A 20,784-nucleotide genomic window follows, 5' to 3' on the forward strand; every position below is an offset into this window, starting at 1 on the left:
CGGGGAGCACTTTTGGTCCTACCAGATTTTGTCCTACCCTTAAATCCTCCTAATAAAAATTGTAATTGAATAATCGTATCGTTTTATGTCCTACTGGTAATTTTAATTTAGTAAATTATTTTGTTAAAAGATTTCCAAGAATAAATTTTGTTTTGAGTAGTCAAAATTCTAGGTGCAACTAGAATTCGTCCTACCCAAAAACAAATAAATGGAAATTAAATTTAGAAATTCCTGAGGATTTTATCCTACCCTAAAAATATTACAATAATTCTGGTATGACAGAAAATATTTTTTTTTTTTATTATTATCATCACTGTCATTTTATTTTTCGTCTTTGAATATTTTCGAAATAATTCCTGCGCCAAATATTTAAAAAGAACACACTTTGTATTTAAGCCGAATAAAATGCGTGATATGGTGATGATATGTCCTACCGACACGAATCGGCAACCATTGTCCAAGTTCACGAGCCGCATCAAAGTGGACCCTGCTCCGAGGCTACGTTGCCGAAATTCTCATGACGTTGAGGATCGCGGCGGCCGTGCCGGGACAGCTGACAGCGCAAACACAAGCTGTTGTGCTTAGCGCAGAGTGGCTCGCGACGTGACGTGATTCTCTTAGCATGAAGAAGTGTTTTTCCTATCCTGAAGTAAGTACAGCTCTGTAGTTAGGATTCTAGATCTTTCGGGTGTACCTGGGGCCCATAGTTAGATTACACTCTTGTGTTGTCGGGTCCTGGCGTGACCCGTGTGAGTTTCGTGTGCGGCTTGGGCAGTTTAACCTCACACAGTCGTTAGTGTTCTAGCTTCCTCATTGCATTTAATGGATTGTATTCCAACCATTTTGTAGCAGGTGATAGCTGGAAGTGTGTTTGTCGCTCCATAGTGGATCTCTTCATACCAGTTACCAGGTAAGCCACGGTGTGATGCTTCTGTACTATTTTTACTTAGGCTAATGTTTGTGTGCAAAGTTTAAAATAGGATTGCTTACTTTATGCTTCTTTACCGATCAGGCTTGCAGTCGATACAGGTGCAACACCGTGTATTATGTCGAATTAAATTATGCAGCCAACATCCGCTACCTCTGTAGAAGACATGCATTTCAAAATCAAGGACGAATTTGTTGAGGAAGTGATTGATATTGAAAGCGAGGCCACCATTTGGGGAACGCAAGAGGCCTTAACAAGTGAGACGAGAAATCAGGACATGGTCTTTCTTGAGGAGGTAATACTGACCATCATAGTCATTTGCAAGATTGAAACTGTAGAACCTTTTCCCTTAAAAAAAAGAGAAACAGAATGATGTAAATGCATTTGTAGGCAGAGATGTTTTGCTGACCAATTTCGACCTTTCCAGGGTTTTACTGTCATCAAAGAGGAGGTACCAGAAGGAGCAGTTTCCTTACTGGATTTGTTTCCTGCTTACGCTGCCCCTGCTCATGCTTCCTACGGAAAAAATGTCAACCCAAAGCAGGTATGTGTGTTTTCAAAACAAAGTTTGCATATTTTGTCAAGGACTGAATATGAACATACTTAAGAACTGTACTTATTCTTATGTATGTGTTTCAGCGAGGAATAGAGCCTGTTGGTTTGTTTATGGTGAAGAAACTCTTGCAACTAACCGTACCGAAGAAACATGTGTCTAGTAGGTGGAGTAAACACACTACAGATTCTATCTTGAAGTTTCTTAAAAGCTTTGCTACTGTTGCCCAAGGATGCAGTCGAACCCATAGTGCTGACAAAAGTTTGGCCCTGAGAGGACCGCGCATCCTTAAATGTGAGGAATGCTTTGTTGAGTTTTCTGGTGTGTATGATAAGTACTTGAAACTTTTCAGTCATTATAAGAGAGATCACGGATCAAAGTGTAACGTGCTCATTGGTAGGAGGTGGAATAAACATATGACATCACTTGATCTTATGGTTCAAGCATGGAAAATGGACCTAAAATATGAATCTGTGGGTTTGACTTATTAACTTGGTGGCTGCGCAACCTGGAAGCCAGGGAAATCATGGAAAAGTGAAATGAAATGTATAAGTGAGGATAATGGATCTTTGGTCTGGGACTGAATCTCGCTCAAAATAGTGTTTATTGAGGTTTCAGTGAAATTTTTTGGCTGCTTATGACCAAAAAGTTGAACACAAAGTACCTCAAGTAGTCTGAGAAATTGCACAGAAAAAAAAATGGAAAAGTTGTTGAATTTGAGAACTAAGGTTGCACAGTCACCATGTATCCATTTTTCTTTAAACTTAGGGAAGTATGTAAGTAGTATGTAGGAATTTGCTGTACATAGTGTTTTTTACATGATTTGTTTTGATTTGTGAAGTTTGTGCCACACATGAATTGTCTTATGTTAACTTTTCCAACATGCATGGTTAAACGCGTGCAAAGTGGATTGCAAAGAAAAATTAGGCTGCTGTGCAGCCTTGAAAGCATTTGTAGCAAACGCAAGTACAATTTGTAAATGAAATCTTTGAATTCTGTTACTATTTGTTTGTTCCTTCCTGTCATAGAGTATATTATCTGTTTATTTGATTATTTTTTTTCTAATGTATTGTTTGGGAAAGCTATTTAATAGTTGAACCCCGTAATGTAAATATTGTACACACATGTGTATAACTGGTGGACAGGATCACTTATTTTAAATGAGTTTTTAAGTTGTATGTAGATAAATACATATTTGGAATAAAACAGAAAATGCTACAAAATCAATTGACTCTAATTTGAAGGAAACTGTTTCACTGCCATATCAGCTTATACTCACTGTAGACAATAAATAGAATCTCTTACTTCAACATCAATACAGAGTGTAATCAAAATGCTCTGTATTTGCAAAAGCCTTCGCTGAACAAACAATTACAGCTCAACAGTAGCCTATCTATTCTTAGAATCAAGTTTGTTTTTCTCAGACCCAAAAGTTCTTTTTTGCAAAACCGATCAACGTTCCATACAGAGAAGAGCAAGCAATGAAATTTCAGGTTATTTAGTTCTTCAAGCTAAGTCCAATTAAAAGCATACCGAAACAGTAAGTCTTCAAAAGTGATGGTGTTTAAGCAATGTAGGATCAGACATAGGCTAAGGACAGTAAATAAAACATTTGACATACCACATTATACAAGGAAAAGTAAATATAATTTTGAAAAGAGGATAAAAGCTGAGTACACTAAAGAAAATACTGTAACTAAGCAAAGAAGAATAAGAACAAATGCTATGTGTCTTTAAGGAATGACTAGGTGAAAGCTGAGTCAGCTACACAACACATTGACAAAGAAGTGCTACTTGAGAACACTTGAAATTATTACTCAAATTATTACATGTTACATGAACGATTATGTAAACTTTATTGACCACACACCTGAAGGCACAAAGATCAGTACAATGAACGATAAGAAATCATGGCACAAAACAAAATGAGCAAGTCATTTCAAAGTAGAAAAATATTTATTCGATACACAACAAATGAAACGGACAGAGGATTGTAAAAATGCATAATGCATGAAGAGAACTAACAAGTATTAGAAAATGACAGTAATTGGTACAAAAAAATTACTGAGTCCAAAAAAGTTGTAACAATGCAACTTGACACTGAATGCAGTGCAGTCCAGCACAGCCCAGGTACACTGAAGTGATTCAATTAATGTACATTATACAATTAATCATCCTAGGCCTGAACCAATGTAAGTCGAATTATTATTTCCCGTAATAGGGCTTTATCAACTGTATTTACGCACCAATAGTAAAAGGACAATCTTAAGTTCAGACATGAAATTTTCCAAATTTTACTGCAATGAACAAAACATTTGTAGCTATGTTTGGAAAATATTTTAAAGAAATATTTTTTTCAACAACTAATGACTTGGATGGCTGAGGAGATTTAAGGGGTACTCTTAGACGTGACAGACCTTTTCTTGCATGCATTACTATTCTTGTGCCTATTGCTGTTGATACTAATGCTAGCACCACAGTCACAACAGGTATAACGCTGACTAGTAGTTTTATTTCTGGTGCAACAAAGTGTGTCAACTTGCTTTTTAATCTTCCTTTTTCCTGCCTGTTTTGGATGCTCTTGAATGATATGACTCATGAGTGTTTCTTTCTTCACTGGTAACCGGTATGTTTTAAAACACTCGTCCACAGGGCAATTAACACGTCCCTTTCTTGTCTCTGTAGAGGAACCTGATTCAGGATATTGATCAGTGGCAATATATTTATTTAGAAACAGAAACAAAGAAATAGGAGCAGTAGATGTTAGTTAGATTGCTAGGTTTAGATTTTGTGTTGTAAATACATAAAAATAATATTTGACGTATTGCAATGAAGTGATGAAGTGGAATTCTGAATAATAAATTTGATAAACAAAAAAAACGAATAAAAAAGGAACTAGTGAATAGAAATGAACCCTTAAATTTCTTTTTTGAATGTTTGTGAGAAGCATACATTTTTGGTAAGTTAAGCCTGAACTATTTTGAAATTAGTCTTTGAATTACTGCCTCACCTAGCATTCACTAAACAGTCATGATGCCTAAATGGTAAACAAATGTTTGTTTATAAAGTTGACACTGGACAAAACATACCTTGTTGTGTTTTGGCTGACTTGCAGGCCGCTTGCGTAGTTGCAGATATTTCTAACATTGGCGAAACAGAGGTGGGTGGGTAACAGGCTTCTGGCGGAATAATCAGGGAGCGCTGAAAGTGCTCATCTCTAAAGCTGGTCCACATTGCTTTGTCCTGGTGATATGGCAGCAGCTCCTTACGATGGTCTTCAATGAGCTGTGTCACATCAAATTGGACGCCATGATCACTGGGAAAGCATAAAAACAAACAAAGAATTAAGGACAAAAGACACTTTAAAAGTAGCTGACCATAACCCTGCAGAGTCATACTATAAGCCCAAAGAGGTCATTAAAGGCATTTTGTAGGAGGCAAATTACACAGAAAACAAATAAAATGCATTGCCACCAATGCCCATTTATGGCATTGTATTTCTCTTAAAACATAACTTCAATACTACGTTTACTTGCATTAAATCTGAACTAAGTCCTTCCTCATGAGCACATGTTAAAAGAAAACATTAAATACAGACAAAATAAACCATATGCTGCAAGGGGTTAAGGTCCACTTATTTTGGGTATTATGATAATGAAAACATACAGGCAATAACATCGGCTGAGAGAAGCGACAGACCCAAATGGCAGCCAGTCATGGGTCCCAAAATTGCATGCCTCTGCCAGGTTTGGCCCCATGTTCCCTCCGGTGTGGGCAGCATTTGGGGCAAATACAAAGAATTCTCCAGGGTGCAATATTATCTGTGTAACAAAGGAAGCCAAAAGACATTACCATTTTCAAACAAAACATATACTATGTTAAAAACAATACACAGAATGGTAACTGAGCAAACATACCACCTTAAACCTGATACCATGTTTCAAAAGCCACTGTGGGAAAACAATGTCTGATTTGTGATGTAGCTGCTGTATGCAGGTTTGCCCAATCCCACCCATGCCATAAGTTGCCAAAAGGAATGTCAGTCTTGAAATTTCAGATGGAGCAATCAAAATTCTAAAATAAAAATTGGCAAAGAACCAATTTCAGTCAAGGAGAAACATGAAATTAGTAAGGTTGTTAGGAGGTGACATAAGTCTAATAAAATATAGATGCAATTTTTCACTTACATAAGTTTTGGATATCCCATGTGATTATAGTTAATACTCCACAGTGACATATCTTCAATGTGGATAGGAAAAACACTATGGAGCCCCCCCAGATAAACAAATGGAAAAGAAATGCCAGAATAATACTCTGGAAGGTCTGTCAACATATTTAGATGGCACAAATGTGCTAGTGCAAAGTTTGGGGTCACATACAGAAAACTTTTCCTAGACTCCTCAACCCCATTGAAGTAGAGGGAGCAATTTTCCCCATCCCCATCTGACGTCAAATTCTTTGGCTCTAGAGCATTGAAAACAGATTTGCCGTTGTTGGTATAAAGGTCTGCATCAGGAACAGATAAAGATGCTGAATCTTGAACCAAGTATTTTCTGTCCTTCATGTTCCTTTCAATATGCATACAGGTCAATGATGGATTATGATCAATGATAGTTGACTGGCGCTCCCGATAATTAGTTTTGTTTGACCTTTTACTTTTAGTTGTAATGGAATCATCAGATTTCACTATTGCTTTCGAGAAAAGACAATCATAAAAGTGGATCAAGGCTGCCTTAGGTCCTCCTTCATCAAGTGCTAGCATGCTGAAAGAAAAAAATAAGCCACAAAAAATTAATATTGTGAAGGTATATCTCCAAATATATGATATTACAGAAAAAGTGATCACTCCAGTATTTTTCAGCAGCTTAATTGTAAGTCATCATTGAAAAGATACTATTTAAGAAACTACATAATCTCTGAATTATTACCAGCAGTTTTTGCGGGTCGAGTCAAAGGTTTGTGGATCTTTTGCAGCGCGTTTAAATTCCACATTATCACGGGCCGGCACCTTCCTGCTCTCAAATCTCATAACTCCAGTTGACTCACTATCACATGTTACATAAAGACTGGATAAGAACTGAGATATATCCCTGAATTGTACCCAGAACTCTTCCAAAGTGGTACCTGTCCCATGCAGAGATTCAGGAAGCCGTATCTGCGGAAGTAAAATTGAAACTTTCAAGAATGCTACTTCAAATGAATAATTTCAGCAACGGAACCACAAAATATGACAGGTCAATGGAATGGAAATAAACAAGAACTATAACAAAACTGATGTGGGTGTCCTAACCTTAAAACCCCCATCAAACTTTGCATTTGGGTTTTTAAACATTATTTCATCGCACAGGTTATGGAGTCTGAAGAGCGCCGTTTCATCTAATATTTCTTCATGAATCTCAAACATGTCCTCGGTGAGTTCTTGATACATGTTCACTGTAAACGGCGACATGATATGGTCTGATCCACAGATCCACGATCTTGCGTACTGGCGATATGCAATGTTGGAATGTCACATTGGATTAAAAAAAATAAAAGTGCGACTGCTTTTCTAGGTTCGTAGAGAGAGTCTCTGTCTCTGTTTCTAGGTTCGTAGCTTTTCAATAAAAGTTTAGTCAACTTTGTTGTTTACTTCTTCAAGGCTCAGAGTAACCTTATGAGGGGAGTTTCCGCTCCGACCCGATATTCCTTTCCTGGACCAGTGCAGTGCATTGTGGGTGTACGTAGTTCCAAAAAGCACCGATAGGCCGATAGAACGCACGGCGGCGGGACTACGACCCGAACCCGAGACCTCCGCCTCCGCTCCGAGACGTCAGACGACCAACCAACCCCACTGCACATCTTGTTTATTTCCATCTGCTCATTTTCAGTACAATGTCGAGTACCTGCAAGCGCCAGAAACTTGGGTAGGTCACAAGCAGCATTTTCAAATGTTGCTTTTAATATATTCCAGAAGCCTTTTGATGCTAGGCGTCTTTCCAGGCGAACTCTTTCGATGAGATGTTCGGGAAGCGAGTTGATGTATCCAGATTAGGTTAGGTTCAACTTTACATTAGGGAATACGCTCTGGAATGTAAACCGCAGCATACTTTTTCACTTTGAAGCAGTCAAAACTCCTCTGAATGTTGATAAATGGTACATAAATGAGTGCCACTGCAACACTGAATCCTACCCTCATTGAACTGGACACGAACCTCTTTGGGGAGAGTTAATCTTCTAAACACAAAAATAGTTACTCAAATTGCACCGTTCTTTTTTTACAGCACTGCTTCGACAAGGAGCGATGTTTGTGTCCTCACGACAGCTCCATCGCCGCATCAATTAAGGCACCTGTGGAATTACGACAACTCATGTGCTAATAAATATATGGGCATGCCTTTGAGGCAATGTTCTTCAACAGAGCCAACAGATAAGCCAGGTAAGAATCTTTTCTGATGTGAATATATACATTATACCAACATTTGTGTAAACTTTTTTTTTACCCAACTATTTACTGTTGCAGGTGCATCTCGTTTATCAGAGGATATGATGATGTTACTTGAAAATCAGATAGATGACATGTGGCGTGGGCTACAATCCATACTGGAAATATTTCATGATGATTCGAAACCTCACCTTGGGTATCGCCTCAGAGTGAAAGAACAACTGCCCATTAGAATGACTATGAGACCTGCAGATCAGATTGTAATTGGATGGAAAGCGGTTTATCCAACCCACTGTCCCTCATTGCATCTGTACCTGCGTAGTGATATGAGGGACAACCACCAGTATTTGGGAGGCCCTGTGTCTTACTGTAATTGGGCCCCGGCCAAAAATGCAACCCTCGTAGTTAGGCAGGTTTCACACGGCTCTACCAGAAACCTTGTGAGAGGTGAAACCAAAATGTTGACTGCAGGAAGCGAGCTACTTTGGGACTATGGCAAAACATACATGCCTGTGTTTGATGACAGCTGGTTTCAGCAAGAGGTATGAATCCTGCTTTTGAAGTTTATAAATTGTTATGTTTGATACAACTTTTAAAGATATTTAATTATTCCAGTGCTGTAGCATCAAAGGCAGTATTCCGAAACAAATCCCATGGGTGAAGGAAAGCCATGAAATTTGTCGGGAGCTTTGTGTTTTGTGTGGTAAACCTTACCGCTGCGAACGGAGGAATTGGACAAAGCGCAAGCCACAGAAGAAAGTCCATTTCTTAAATAGTCACAGTGACTTTCTTGGTACTGACTGGGATGGATGTGGTGTCTACGACTCCTCACAGTCCACTGTTGATTATAACCGTGCGCTCATAGAAGCAGAAAGGCTGAATCAATTTCTACAAAGGCTTCATTCTGATGGGTGGAAGGTTGTACCAGCATGTTCTGTAATGAAAAAGCAGTAAGTATGTTCTTGAGTTGTGTTCTATGTTATAGAGGTAATGAGTGGTTGTGTTAAACATATCACGGATGCTAAACCAGTTATTTTTTCTAGGGAGCTGGAGACTCTCAATGAAGAGATAGTAATGAAGTTGTTTAAGAAACGGTGTGCTTTCTTGAATAGATTAGGATCAATAGTTGTACGAGGTAGTCAAGTTGCATCTGCTGTGGAACATTTAAAGCCCATTAAGCCCTCTTCATGGAATGAAATTTTTCCCAAAGTTTCAAAAGGACAGAAACCAAAAGAAAGGGTATATGCACTGTCTAAGGAAGTGATGGAGGCCATGAAGCGTGAATTTGAGGAAGGTGTCACGCAAGATATTATGCTTGTCATGCCACGGTGTGATGACGACAGCGATTCATCAGAAGACAGTGATGAAGACAGTGATTCTGAAGATTCATGTATTGTTAAACAGCGCTGACAGCCCTAATGTTGCAAGTGACGTTTACAATTTATACAGACATTGGCTGAACTAATCTAATATAGATTAGTTAAATAGTTTGTTTTTAGACTTATTGTAATGCACTGATAATTTTTTTTTAGTACTACCTTATATTTCAAATAGTTATAGCTGTATTGATTTCTGGGTGCAAATGGTCACGAGTAAATGAATCTGTGATATTTGTTATAAATCACCTGATATACTGTACTGATACATGTGCCATTTTTATGTAAGTTAAATTTGAACTTGGAGTCTGATATCTTGTAGCAATTGCTGCTGTGACATCATAATTAATACTTCAAACTTGTGATTCTGTGTTCTTGGTATAATTCTTTCAATTTTTGCTGTTTGCTAATACATTTGACGGAATAAGTACTCTAAATCTATAAATTTATTTTAAGAATTACATTTTAAATAGCATACTTGAACAGTTTTGAGAAGTAGAAGTGAACAATTTCATGGCAAACTAAATGCCGGGTACAAGGATTGCAGTTGCACTCCTACAACTTTGGTTGTGTTTACGATAATTTAAACACCGTAAGTTATTGGGTTATAATATTTGTTTGGTGAAGTGTGTAGTTAATAACAATTAGCTCATAGAATTGAATGTCTTTTTAAGAAGGAAGTTTCAATAGTAATTAGTATTCTGTATTATCTGACCAGTTGTAATAGAGTCTTGCTGTCTGGCTCCAGGTTTTGCTTTTTAAGTTTGTATATTGTCCCAGTGCCTTGACAGAAGTAGACTGTTGTGCATATACAACAGCCTTTTGTGTGTTATCAAATCGTTTTGTTTTTCATTGATCTTTGTGGCGAACATTTCTGTTTACTAATATTTTTAATTACGAGCTCATTGAATTGAATGTCTTTTCCAGAGGAAGTTTTGATAGTAAGAATTTGTGTGGTTCTTCAATATTTTCATTAAAGATTACTCAATGACAGTTGACTTTTGCTACTTATTCTTTAATGTGGCAAAACTCACAATTATTACAGACACTACACACAATTCCCTTCTAAAGTTCCAGCATCAAGTTGTGCTTCGGCAACAAGTGTACTTCACTACTAATTTGTGAGAAACTAAAATTTGATAGAAAATTTGTCCCTCAGTTGTGGGATTAGGTGCTCAACTTTCCCAGGAATCTAAGTTGTCCACATGGGTTGCTGGGAGCCCTTCGATATCGTTTCGACACGTAATTTCTCACTGGGTAACAGTTCTTACTTTTGTTTTGTTTGCAAAACGTTTCCCTACCATTACATATGTATTTTGATGAATGTCCAGTTGGAAATTAGTTTTCCACATGGAGTATTGATTTGCCACAGTGGAAAATATAACTTTCCATCTGGATTCTACAACCCCATCACAGAAACTCAGAGACCCATTCCAGGAGAACGGAAGGAGAAACAAAAAGAAAAAAAAATGCTCCACAGCGCCTGTGAAGTGAATGGTAGGCAACCCCGCCATGCTTGGGTGCTAGCCAGGACGGTCTACCCGACAGGCGCTCCTCCTTGGACACGGCAAGATATGTCACGGATAAGGAGGCTATCAAGAATGATCCCTACGGTCGGGTGTGCCTGCGCCTTGCTTGACCTCAACTCGAAGGAGCGCGGCCGACGATGACGCCCTGCTCTGCCGTGCCCGCGCTTTCGCTTGTCCTCGACAGCGCGTGGCCCTGCTCCGCAGGCGCTCCAGGGGCTCAAGATGACGGTGGCCCTCGCCGCGCAGGTGCAGCCGCCCTGGCCCCCTGGCCCAAGGCCTCGACCGGACCGGTCGCTATGGCTGCGCGCGGTGCGGCCGAGCTGGAGAACGTGGAGGAATCGGTCGAGGTGCAGAGCATCATCACTCGTGCACCACCTTTAAAGCACTGTGCCCCCTCCTCCTAAGAGGAATGCGTCTGCGTGGCGGGCGCACGCATGGTGCCGCGCGAACGTACCTTATGGACTCTTCTTAGGGAAGATCCAGAAATTTCGCCCGTCATTATTCGCCGTTACGAACCTGCCAAGTTGAGCCAGTGAATGCTCTCGTAGTGCCCGATAGGTAGGCAACATCTTTTTTGCAGTGCTTACGTGTTATGCGGGCTGGCCTACCCCGAGCTTCGCAGGCGCCAAGCTCCCGTCATTGACCGAACACATTTTGAGAAAATCGGACATACTTTCTGCACTGGAAAAGCAAACTGTGGGACGACAGCAGGTGCACGCGCGCGTCAGCGCGAGGAGGGGGAGTGCGCCATCCACTGTACTTGCTTGCGGCGGGCCGGGACGGGGTCGTGCTGGCCGTCGCTGTAGAACAGCGATTGGCAGAGGAGTGTTGTACACCCCCGCCCCGTGCTTGGGTCAGCGACGAATAGGTGCATGGGAAGTCACCTCGGCTGGGTGCGGGACCACGACGGCCAGACCGGGCCGGTTTGGTGGGGAAAGGGGAGGAGAGACGACGGACCCAGCCAAGAGCCTGCAGCGAAGGCCTGCCGACGGTCTTCTTTGGCCTCTGGGAGGGGGGTGGGGGGAAACCAGGGGACCCCACGGCCAGGGCGGGGCGACATTTCGGCGTCGGCGTGGTCCCACCAGCACGTCGAGGTGCAGCACTGCTTTGAGCCCGGCGCGCTGCCCGAGGAGTGGCTGGTGCAGCTGCACTTGCACATGTCCATGACCTATGCTCGCCGCGAGCACTTGCTCCACACGCTGCGCGCACACGCACAGGTCGGCATGCAGCGAGGCATTGCAGACGCCCTCGTCGGCCTCTGGGAGGAAGAGAACATCGGGGACCTCACGGCCGGGGCGGGGCGGGGCGCGACGACGCATCGCGGCCGCGGCGTCGTCGCGGCCGGTAAGACCGGTAAGACGCCGTCAAGCACATCCTCCTGCAGCTGGCGTGCTCACCATTATGTACATGAGTCATGTCCGCTCATGTACGAAACATATGTGATACATATTTGACCCTTTCTCAGCGGACTGTAATAATTGATTCAAATTTCGGCAACTGGGAATCAGTAAACAGTTTTAGAAATTCTGAATCTATTTTTCATTGTATGGTATATATGTATCGAGGTATCTAGTGTCGCAGTAGTTGGGAGTTCGCATCACCTCCAAACCTAGAGCTTTGGCTTAAGTTGCACAATCGCAACGTCAGGCATGGATGCACTGTTGTGGGTCCAAGCAGTGCTTTTTTTTTTCACCGCCAGTTCTCTTACGATGAGAGTATGTTACGTAATTCCTCTGATTGTTTAAGGATAAGGGCACACTTAATTATTGAAGAAAATTAAAATTGTTGTAATGAACCGATGCCCATGTGTGTGCCTTGATTCCTTTTGGACCGGGAAGAGTCACGCGCACTACAGGGCTATGCAGTGCTTTTCCCTGCAAGTTGCTGGACTACAACTTTCATCTTATACGCTCGATTTTTCTACCCATTCATTGCGTCGAGTAGGCGTGATGCTTCTGAATCCCTTGCAATGTTATGCTCAAAAAATGTTGAAAGGGTTTGGTTATCAAGAATTTGAAGTTTCAATTTATCAGCAATAAACACCCTGAAGCGCCCTTGTGGACAATTGCGTAGGTATCAGATAGTACTGTGTCACAGCTACTCACACTTTGAATGAATATGGCATTATTGGAGATGTTGGAATTGGAAAGAAATCCAAAACGGCGGATAAATCATAGCACATTTGTTTTGACATAAGAACTTTATTAAAAAAGATGTTTCATGCACAAGATCTCAGAAATTGTTGTCATTTATAAAAAAGAATGTTGTTAAAAAAAATTGAAGTTAAAAGAAAATACTAAGCAAATACTTCTTGTAAGAAAGCTTGAGAACAAAATAATATGAAACTAGGCACTTACATTAAATAAAGGTAGCCAATCAGTAATCTGGGCAAAGCATCCAGTTACTGGGCACTTAGAATGCCTGAACATTTTCTCAGCACTCTCCCTGACGTCCCGGACACAAGAAATACAAATCTTCGCATGGCCGCAAGGCTTAAGAGCCACTAGTCCCTTATACAACTGGCAGGCCTTGCAGACTCCCTTTTTCTTGTACCCAAGCATTTGGTCTTCTCCTTCTGGTAGTTGAGGGAGACTCGCAAGAAATTCTTCTCTCTTCTTATCCTCTAAGGATTTTTTCGTGGGCCGACCACCTGCAACAAATATTTAGAATTTTAGACTTTGACTAAATGCTTAACAATTTTAACAATTACAGATGGGCACTCAGGCTTACGTTTCTTTCCAAGTGAAGATGCTTCAGACTTCAACTTCTTCTCTGAAAAGTAAAGGGTGAATTAATTTCTAAACTTTATGATAAAATTACATGAAAAGAAGAGTTTAAATTAGTGACTAGTCCACGACTGAACATCTCATTCTAGCTACCTTATTCTGCTTCATGCAAGTAAAATTTTGAATAAAACCAACCAATACAGTAAATGCTTCATGCAAGAAAGCAAAAAAGTAATAGAAGATAAATGAAATATTCAATGACTGACTTTTTTAAAAAGAGAGAACTTTAAGGGACCCCGTTAGTTTGAGGGAAACTTCACTGATTGAGAAAGTATTCAGAAAAGAAGAAAAACTCCCATATGTTTTTGAAAGGACTTGGTCAAAATCTGAGTAGTTTCCCTAAAACTAGGTAGAGTTTTCCCTCTTTCCTAAAAACAATTAGATATTGTCTTTACTATGATATGAAGGCAGTATGTCCACCTTCCCACAGAGTGTTTCTTTCTCGTAATTTTCCTTATAAGAAAACCTTGATACTGTGTTCAGGAATCAAAATTAAAAACATATACTTACTTGTTTTGGGAGGCTCCATATCAGAGTCGTCCGATGAATCTTCCCATGGCTTGGGTGCTGGTGTAGGCGGTGCTGGTACGAAATTTGGCTGGACATACATCGGTCCCCCTGAAAAAATCAAAAAGGAAGCCACGTTGCAAAAAAGGAAGGTATCAAATTTGACATGCCATAATGGGAACATTCTTGAATGGCAATGATACAGAAGGAGAAATGCCCTTATTTGCCTGCTCTACTAACAAGTTTTAACGATACCACTTCTTTAGTAATAATCACAGGTGGAAATTGGAATGAAATAATATTCTCGCGTTACTGGTTAATGGTGATGAGTGCCCCTTGTACCAGAAGTGTGTCTACAAATACTAATTATGGTTCATAATATTTGCTGTTTTGAAGAGTTAAAGCCACTAGTTTCAAAGAATTAGATGCACACGATATACATTTAATTTCCTAGAAAATGTTGCAACTAAGTCCCAGGTCAGGCAAATATTTCCAGAAAACCTGATGAGTATATAGGAAGCCAAACATGGTATCTTAAGTTGATCATTGCCCCTTCGTCTCCAACAGTAATTAAAATCCAGAGAATAACATCTCATTTCCATTTCCATCCCTAGTAACAAACAACTATGGAATACTACCCACCTTGAGAAGAAGAGGGCTGCGGAGCCCACTGATAGAATACTGCCGGCGCTCCTGGAGGCGTCGGCATCATCATAAGCTGCGCCTGACTTCCCGCCTGAAACAAGCAAAGCATTACCAGGATGATATAAGGTGCCGACATGTTACATTGCAGTTACTCTCTTTCCGCATTAATTTGTTGCATCTATAGAGCTCTTGTAAGATTACGGAGCTTTAACAACATATAGAACTTCACAGGAGCCAAAAAAACTACATATTAAGCTAGCATCCAAAGAAGTTGAAAGCTGCAAGACAATAGTTTGACTTCCAAAATGAATAACTGAATGAATGGAATAAATTAAGGAACACGTGCCATGCATTGGACTGCCAATGAGAATGAATGAGCCGAGGCGTCTCACTCCCTCAATCTTAAGTTTCAGAGTTCTAATGCTGTCTTTTGCACTACAGGTCGCACAGGGACATACCGATTAGTAAACAATGTATATTTTTTGACAGAGTGACACCCACTCAAGAGTTACGGCATACATAACTACCCAACTCTGGTTACGGTTGTGGGTTGTGTAACGTGGGCGGCTCAAGATAACCTCCTACGGAGTCAATTTATTGAAAAGGTAAAGTAGAAGTACAATATAAGGGTACTCACGGCAGCAGAAGGGGCACTATGCCTCTTGGTCGAAGCTTTACTTTTATTGAACATGATTACAGGCTTCACCTTTCTTGAGGAACACGCAACCGCTCGCTGAGGAAGGAGGATGAAGAAGAAAGGTGGTGGGTGGATGGTGGAGCGTTGTCGTAGTTGTAGTTGGAGGCAATCCTCGTGTAGTCCGATGGATCCGTGTCGGAATTAGGTAGCTAAGCTTCAATGTGATCTCACTGGCGACTGGCTGTACATTCAAGTAAAAAATAGATAGACTGACATGTTAAGTAAACTTTCTTACTCATGCCAGAACATACGGCTGTTAACAACTAAGCAGTAAAATACTTTTAGCTGCTTAGTCTGAAAGGCCGGGCCGGGCGATGTCGGAAACGTCAATCTTTTAATTTCATTCAGTTATGAGACATTTTAAAGAGGCAGTAAAATATAATAACGAATCTCTTTTCAAGAATAAATGTTTCACATCTAAGAAACTGTAATTTGTTACAAAACATCGAAATTTAATTGAACCAACAAACAAACATGCGTAGCGGATAGAACACGCTCGTTCAGGATTGGTGCATGAGTTTCCCGCCGCTTGCTCGGGTGTGGGTAGAGGCAGAACTTCAACGTAGTTGATACAGAAATCATTCATATTCAAAGTCAAATTACTGTATTGTAAATTACTGCTTTGCTGTCCATAGGTGATACTTGTCATTCAAAATGCAGTATGAGTGCACATGCTGCCTTTTGGCAGCCTGGTGCCAATGCCCATGTTGCGATGCGGAAAGAACAGGAAGAAACGACGAGGATGAGCCATGCGATTGCTCCTGCTGTACGGAGTCCAAATTGAATCAATGCACTTGCCGATGCTGCATTCAACGGATCAATAAGGTTTGGAACTAGAAGCCCATGTCATAGAGAATTTTAATAATTTATAAATCGTCACATTATGGTCCCATGAGCAATGTAGCTCATGTGAATTTATTTATTTACATTCTGAAGATTTATTAGTCCAATTTTGTCACTTTTTAACTTAAATAAATCAAAACCTCTTGATCATATATTTTTGGACCCAGAAGATAAGTCAATTTGATTAATTTGATTCTGTTTCTTAACACTATTCATCATCATTGGAATCACTTTCTCATGCATGCAGGGAGGCCTACAACAATAAATTTCTATAATTAAGTAGACACCTGTCAAATGTCACATCTCAGAAAAATTACCTTCTGTCTTGTTTTTTTGTTGTTTTTGTTTATTTTAAGGAAACTGTTACGTGTCCTACACATCAGTATGTAATGCAGTGTGGGTGCACCTGTTGCCTTGAGTTTGCCTGGTGCGAGTGTGCATGCTGCATTGCAATTAGAGGAGGAGAAAACATTGTTGAGGATGATTGCAGCTGCAACTGTTGTGAGCAGTTCAGAATGAAGTGCCAGTGCAAATGTTGCACAGAACGAAGAACTCAGGTATGCAGAACTCAATGACTTTAAACAGTCAAGAAAAAGAGATCTGAAAGGTAACGCTTAAACAAAAATATCTTCCTTACAGGTACTGACCCAAGAAGAACCATCCAACGTGAATCACAATGACCCCTGATTCAAGAATCAAAATCAAAATCTACTGATGTTGCAAAACTGTCTTGCTCGATCACGGTGGTTTAGTTGTATCTTTGATTACACAATAATGTAATAGCAATTTAAAGTATGTATGATCAATCTATTTCTTTGAAAGCTAACTGAATATACAGCACACATAAGAGGTTTTTTTTTCATTTCTTTCATCAAGCAAAATAAAGGAAACTATTCACTTACATTCTAAGCAAAACAGTACAAAGTGAATAATAGAAATAGAAACAATTCACTACTGAACCAAAAGAACATTATAAAATCTTTGTTCCCTATTACTTTTTTGCTCATTCATGCACCTTACTTTTCACACAATAACAGATGTGCTAGAAGAAATAAGAAATACTGCCGTACGTCAAAAGTACACAATTGTTACTTAAGTGGTGAATAGAACAATCCTATAATTTTTAAGATGAAAATTACTAATGCGTCTTAGTTTAACACATACAGATGAACAATTCATATTCCAGCTTGTGATCAAGCGCTGAGGACTCAATCGCACTTTAAAAAAGCAACAGATTAGTCAGTAATGAGCAATGATTTAAAGTACAACCTACGATACAACTATGCTGCTTAGACAAAGTAGCTAGTGTCACACAGATTCAAAATCTTTAAACACATTCTGATGCAAGAGCGAAAGAAGATAATCATAGATTGCAGACGTATGATAGCAATTCCAACTTCATATACAGAACTATCACAGTGGAGGAGATCAACCACTTTCATTACAAGTGTTGCACCTGAAATTTTTTATTCTTTCACGCTACCACTCAGCACCGGACAGGATTCTTACAGAAAAATTACAGATACCAACTGGTTCAAGACTCTTTAGAATATTACGAAAAATTGACATGAAGATTTACTCGTTTAATTGAACAGACACAAAAAGAGAAACAAGAACTCTTTGCAAAATGAGGACTGAGGTGTCTGTGGTTTAGGCAAACCAGAATCAGAAGTGTACACAACTTGGAAAAAAATATTATCACCAAACATACAAAAATGACCTTCATACGCCTAGCTGTGGCCTCTACATTAACACATCACTAATACTCTTGCTCCGTTGGAAAGGTTTCCACTTGCTGACTCCAATTGTATTCTGAAAGAAAGCAAAATTGTCATTGTTTTTCAGTTGTAAGGTTTGTGGATAGAAATTCACATACAAAGACATGAAACTTTCCCCCTACTTACTAAGACAGATCAGAAGAGAGTGGTGAGATGCTTCCAGCTAACTTAACCAGCATCAAAAATTACAAAGAGAAAGAAAAATGCTCTCTAGTTGAATTCTAGTTATAGCTCAAGGTAAAAATTTGTTGATCAGTTTAAACTTGATTATTGAAGCCCTAAAAGAAGAAGACATGATGAATAAATGAATGATCCTGAAAGGTAAAATCCTGAACGCCATAAACAAAACGGAAAAATTACCGTAGAGATGGCAATGAAAGCCACCATGGGAACGGCAAAGCCCAGAGAACAGGCTAAACCAGAAAATTTCAACAGCTGGCCACAAAGTACCATAATTTTTACTTTCAAAACCAACAACAATAACTGTGCTTCTTTCATGGCAAAAATTTGAAGTTTCCCAAGTTACATTAGATCCTAAAAGGAAGCAAGGGTCTTGCTGTGATATAGTAAGAAAGTTTGTGATTAAAACTTCAGGAACAGAAGTCTTTCACTACTGTACTTACATAAATGAAAAACAGATAAATTGAACTCTTTTCAAGGGAAATGACCTCCAGCTGGGTTATCACAATCAATTGCTACCTTCAACAATCAACAACTACATGCACTTATTGTTCCAAAAGAGAGTACAATCTGCAGACTCATATTGGATGCTGAAAAAAGCACAAAATTGTGGCTGTAAAATAGGCACAAGCTCTCTCGATGCGAACATTATCAAAAACCAGAAGACACATTATGCTTCTACTTACTTTTAGAGAGGGATAATAGGAAGATGCCTTTGGTTTACTACACTGCCAGATATATAAGATGCAAAACAAAAAGAAACCCGCTTGCTCTTTCACAGAACTCTTAGTTTAGAACAAGGTAAAGATTTGGTGATTGGATCAGATTCCCACCGGATGATTCAGTCACAACTAAAAGAAGGAGATAATGATGAATAAATTAATGACCCTGAAAGTAAAAAATTTGTACTCAATAAACAAAATAGAAAAAATTACCTTAAGAGATGGCAATGAAAGCGATCCTGGGAACGGCAAAGGCAAGAGCACTGGCTTAACCAGAAAATGTCAACAGCTGCCCACAAGGTACCATAAGTTACACTTTCAGAACCAATATCAATAATTCTGCTTCTCTCATGGCAAAAAATAGTAAGTTGAGAAGAAAACTCTTTTCAAGGGAAATGGCGTCCAGCTGGTTATCACAATCAACTGCTACCTTAAACAGTCAACAACCAGAGGCACTTGTTCCAAAAGAGAGTTAGTTTAGTACTAGGTAAATATTTGGTGATTGGATCAGGTTCCCACCAGATCATCAAGTCACTAAAAGAAGATAATTATGAATAAATTAATGAACCTGAAAGTTAAAAACTTGTAGACAGTAAACGAAATACAGAAATTATGTTAGAGACGGCAAATGAAACCAACCTTGGGAACGTAAAAGCCAAGAACAGCCAAAACCAGAAAACGTAGACAGCTGGCCCACAAGGTACCATATGTTTCACTTTCAAAAACAATATCAATAATTCTGCTTCTCTCATGGCAAAAACAAATCAAGCTTCCCAAGTCACGTTAGTTCCTGAAATAAAGCAATAGTGTTGCTGTGATACGGTGAGAAAGTTTGTGGTTAAAATTTCAGGAACATAAATCATTACTACTGTACTTACATAAATGAAAGGCAAATGTGAAGGGAACTCTTTTCAAGGGAAATGGCCTCCAGCTGGTTATCACAATCAATTGATACTTTAACTAATCAACAAACTAGAGGAACTTTGGTTAGAAAGATAATTATGATGGAAATGGAAACAATCCTGGAAACGGCAAATCAATTCTAACCTTGTATACTCTGACAGAACTATCACAGAGACCGAATACTTTCATTGCAAGTGTTGGCTTATATTTTTGAGTCTTTTTCACTAGAAAATGAATTTTAGAAGATGACACTAGAAAACGGGCTTCCTGCTGCCCCAAATTGCACAACTACAACTTTCCGCCTGAAGCATTGCAATTTCTGTTCGCTGCTGCTGGTCGGGTCGCGTCCGCGTCGGGTCTGCACCGCCTGCTGACATTTGTTCTGTGTCGTTCTTTTGTAGTGTGTGTTTGGGTCTGTAGGGCACAGCACAGCAAGCACAGCTTAGGGAAGGCTAGGGTCTTGCTTCTTATTTTTTGTTAGTAGGACCTCCAACCGCTGGGATGTTCTGATCGGGTGATCAGGTTCTTGTTCGCCTAAGATGGATCTTGCGAACTTAGATGATTCTTTTTTCTTAGTGCACGAGGAAAAAATTTGCGACGAGAGGCAGCTTCTTAATCTTGATAATCATTTTGTAGAGGTTATGAGAACAAGTTTAAAAGCGCAGTCGGATGGAGTTTTCAGGGTAAGATTTATTGTGGTGCCCTTGACATGTTTCTTTGACAGTTGGAGGGAAGGGTTTAGTTACACAACGTGTAATCATGTGTGATGTACTGCCATTTTATGTGAATTAATAATCAGTACAGTCGTTGCACCTTAACTATCTGATGTGAATGTGGAATGGTGTTGTTTTGCAGGGTAGGCTGTCATCAGAACTGATGAAGAAAGAATCCAATTGGGATGATTTTTGGGAGAGAT

The 20,784-nt window shown here is 39.7% G+C and overlaps 3 protein-coding genes across 5 annotated transcripts in view; 2 read left to right on the forward strand and 1 right to left on the reverse strand.

The window, feature by feature from the left end:
• LOC127751061 (uncharacterized) overlaps window positions 1–3,629 on the forward strand; it is a 6,594-nt gene extending 2,965 nt beyond the window's left edge. For 2 of the 3 annotated variants that reach the window (XM_052274018.1, XM_052274020.1), the window contains 3 exons: window positions 1,013–1,223; window positions 1,356–1,472; window positions 1,568–3,629. In XM_052274018.1, coding sequence (XP_052129978.1) covers window positions 1,062–1,223; window positions 1,356–1,472; window positions 1,568–1,972 — 684 coding nt within the window. In that variant the 5' untranslated portion in view covers window positions 1,013–1,061 and the 3' untranslated portion in view covers window positions 1,973–3,629. Of the gene's footprint in view, window positions 1–275; window positions 911–1,012; window positions 1,224–1,355; window positions 1,473–1,567 lie in introns of those variants that run through there. The other variant, XM_052274019.1, reaches the window with a different exon arrangement.
• Window positions 3,630–7,998: 4,369 nt separating this feature from the next.
• LOC127751056 (uncharacterized) lies at window positions 7,999–10,228 on the forward strand. Its single transcript, XM_052274011.1, has 2 exons — window positions 7,999–8,444; window positions 8,518–10,228. The coding sequence occupies exons 1-2, from the start codon at window positions 8,004–8,006 to the stop codon at window positions 8,854–8,856; spliced, it is 780 nt and encodes a 259-aa protein (XP_052129971.1). The 5' UTR covers window positions 7,999–8,003; the 3' UTR covers window positions 8,857–10,228.
• A 2,895-nt stretch (window positions 10,229–13,123) lies between these two features.
• On the reverse strand, window positions 13,124–16,276 carry LOC113214110 (uncharacterized). The gene is made up of 4 exons (XM_052274009.1): window positions 14,743–16,276; window positions 14,104–14,211; window positions 13,538–13,579; window positions 13,124–13,457 (listed from the first exon to the last, which is right to left on the reverse strand). The coding sequence occupies exons 1-4, from the start codon at window positions 14,879–14,881 to the stop codon at window positions 13,153–13,155; spliced, it is 594 nt and encodes a 197-aa protein (XP_052129969.1). The 5' UTR covers window positions 14,882–16,276; the 3' UTR covers window positions 13,124–13,152.
• Window positions 16,277–20,784: the final 4,508 nt, after the last annotated feature.

Source organism: Frankliniella occidentalis, unplaced genomic scaffold, assembly GCF_000697945.3.
Source record: "Frankliniella occidentalis isolate FOCC.00 unplaced genomic scaffold, Focc_3.1 Scaffold325, whole genome shotgun sequence".
Taxonomy (NCBI): Eukaryota; Metazoa; Arthropoda; class Insecta; order Thysanoptera; family Thripidae; genus Frankliniella; species Frankliniella occidentalis.